This window comes from Colossoma macropomum, unplaced genomic scaffold, assembly GCF_904425465.1.
Source record: "Colossoma macropomum unplaced genomic scaffold, Colossoma_macropomum, whole genome shotgun sequence".
Taxonomy (NCBI): Eukaryota; Metazoa; Chordata; class Actinopteri; order Characiformes; family Serrasalmidae; genus Colossoma; species Colossoma macropomum.
Window position 1 is genome coordinate 28,623,872 of NW_023494806.1, and position 1,813 is coordinate 28,625,684.

Here is a 1,813-nt window from a genome sequence, read left to right on the forward strand (position 1 = left end):
AGAGATCTAATTAACAGAAACCAATGAGCCACTAAGACTTCTGACAAACACCTGACACTTAACTTTCTGGGTTCCCTGAACTCGCCTGCGATGTTTCTATATCTGTGTCTGTATCTTTGTGAAGATCCAGCTCAGAAATCCGGTTCAGACACTTCCTGAATCTGTAGAGTCGCCCTTTCCATTCCATCTTATCACGAGATCATATGAGACTCACATCCGGAGTTATGAGCCTATGAAGAGGGGCTGAGACACACCATTCTGTGTGAAACTGACCAATGGACACTCAGGAAATCACTAAGGACTGACCATCACGCCGGAAACCCTTCATTCTTCATTCAGTCCACATCGGAGACTCATGAGAAACTGTGTGCAGAGAGTTTACAGCTGCTGAAGCTGCTGCAGCGGTTTTGGAAAGTAGTGATGAAGATAACGGAGCATTTAGATATGAAACATATGGGGATCATGTTATATGAAGAGACTTTAAAGGAGAGTTCAAGAATATGTGGACCAAATCTTTTATGAGTTAATAGACGTTTTCATATTTTGATATTTTATGTGTGACTGTGTTGTGTGTTTCAGGTGTGCTGCACCAGCCTGGAGGGTCAAACCTTCTTCAGTAAAAAAGACAAACCGCTCTGCAGGAAACACGCCAGCACACCCCAGCCTTAACAGAGAACAGGACACTTACTCTCTATCACATACCTCTACACCACATTTCAGCCTGTATACAGCTAATCTCACACTCCAGGCTCCGCCCACTAATGGAGTCTTTCATAGATGCTGTTTGATGAGCCTCATAAACATCTCACTCAGCCTAATGAGAAACTGTAGAACAGACTCAGTTTATATCACAATACCTACATTTAGAGTCAGTTATTCATTCAGCCTAATGAGAAACTGTAGAACTGACTCAGTTTATATCACAATACCTACATTTAGAGTCAGTTATTCATTCAGCCTAATGAGAAACTGTAGAACAGACTCAGTTTATATCACAATACCTACATTTAGAGTCAGTTATTCATTCAGCCTAATGAGAAACTGTAGAACAGACTCAGTTTATATCACAATACCTACATTTAGAGTCAGTTATTCATTCATTCAGCCTAATGAGAAACAGTAGAACAGACTCAGTTTATATCACAATACCTACATTTAGTCGGTTATTCATTCAGCCTAATGAGAAACTGAAGAACAGACTCAGTTTATATCACAATACCTACATTTAGAGTCAGTTATTCATTCAGCCTAATGAGAAACCGTAGAACAGACTCAGTTTATATCACAATACCTACATTTAGAGTCCGTAAATGGTCCTTTGCATGGTGAAATGGTTCTTCAGATTGATGGAGAATGTGTTGTGTATGGTTCTATATAGAACTCATGGTTCTAAATAGAACCATTCCCTTTACTAAAGAACCATCTTTTTAAAGTATTTATAGTACAGTATATCTAGTGCAGATAGCCAAACTAGAGCTAAGAAATATGTAATAACCTTTTTATATCTGATAGTGTTCTTCGTTTCTTAAATGTGTCTGAGTTTGTGTGTATGTGTAGAATGTAGTGTAATAAAGCTGGATGGCAGTTTGTGTGGATTATAACTGTTTAATAAGACTGTTAATAAACTCTATAAAGAGAACGAGAGAGTTCTCGGTGCGTCACGAGTCTGAAAAGATGGAAAACATTCTCTTTCCTTCCAGTTCTCTCACTGTGTGTCTTCTCTTTCTCTCGGGTGAGTGTCTTTCTCTCTCTCTGTCTCTCTCTCTCTCTCTGGACTGTAACGGCAGTAACTCTCTCGCCCTGTAGAGGTCGC

The 1,813-nt window shown here is 39.4% G+C and overlaps 1 protein-coding gene across 1 annotated transcript in view; it reads left to right on the forward strand.

The window, feature by feature from the left end:
• pdlim5a (PDZ and LIM domain 5a) overlaps positions 1-684 on the forward strand; it is a 30,341-nt gene extending 29,657 nt beyond the window's left edge. Inside the window, exon 14 of the mRNA XM_036597844.1 lies at positions 580-684. Coding sequence (XP_036453737.1) covers positions 580-669 — 90 coding nt within the window. The 3' untranslated portion in view covers positions 670-684. The remainder of the gene's footprint in view (positions 1-579) is intronic.
• The last annotated feature ends 1,129 nt before the right edge of the window (positions 685-1,813 follow it).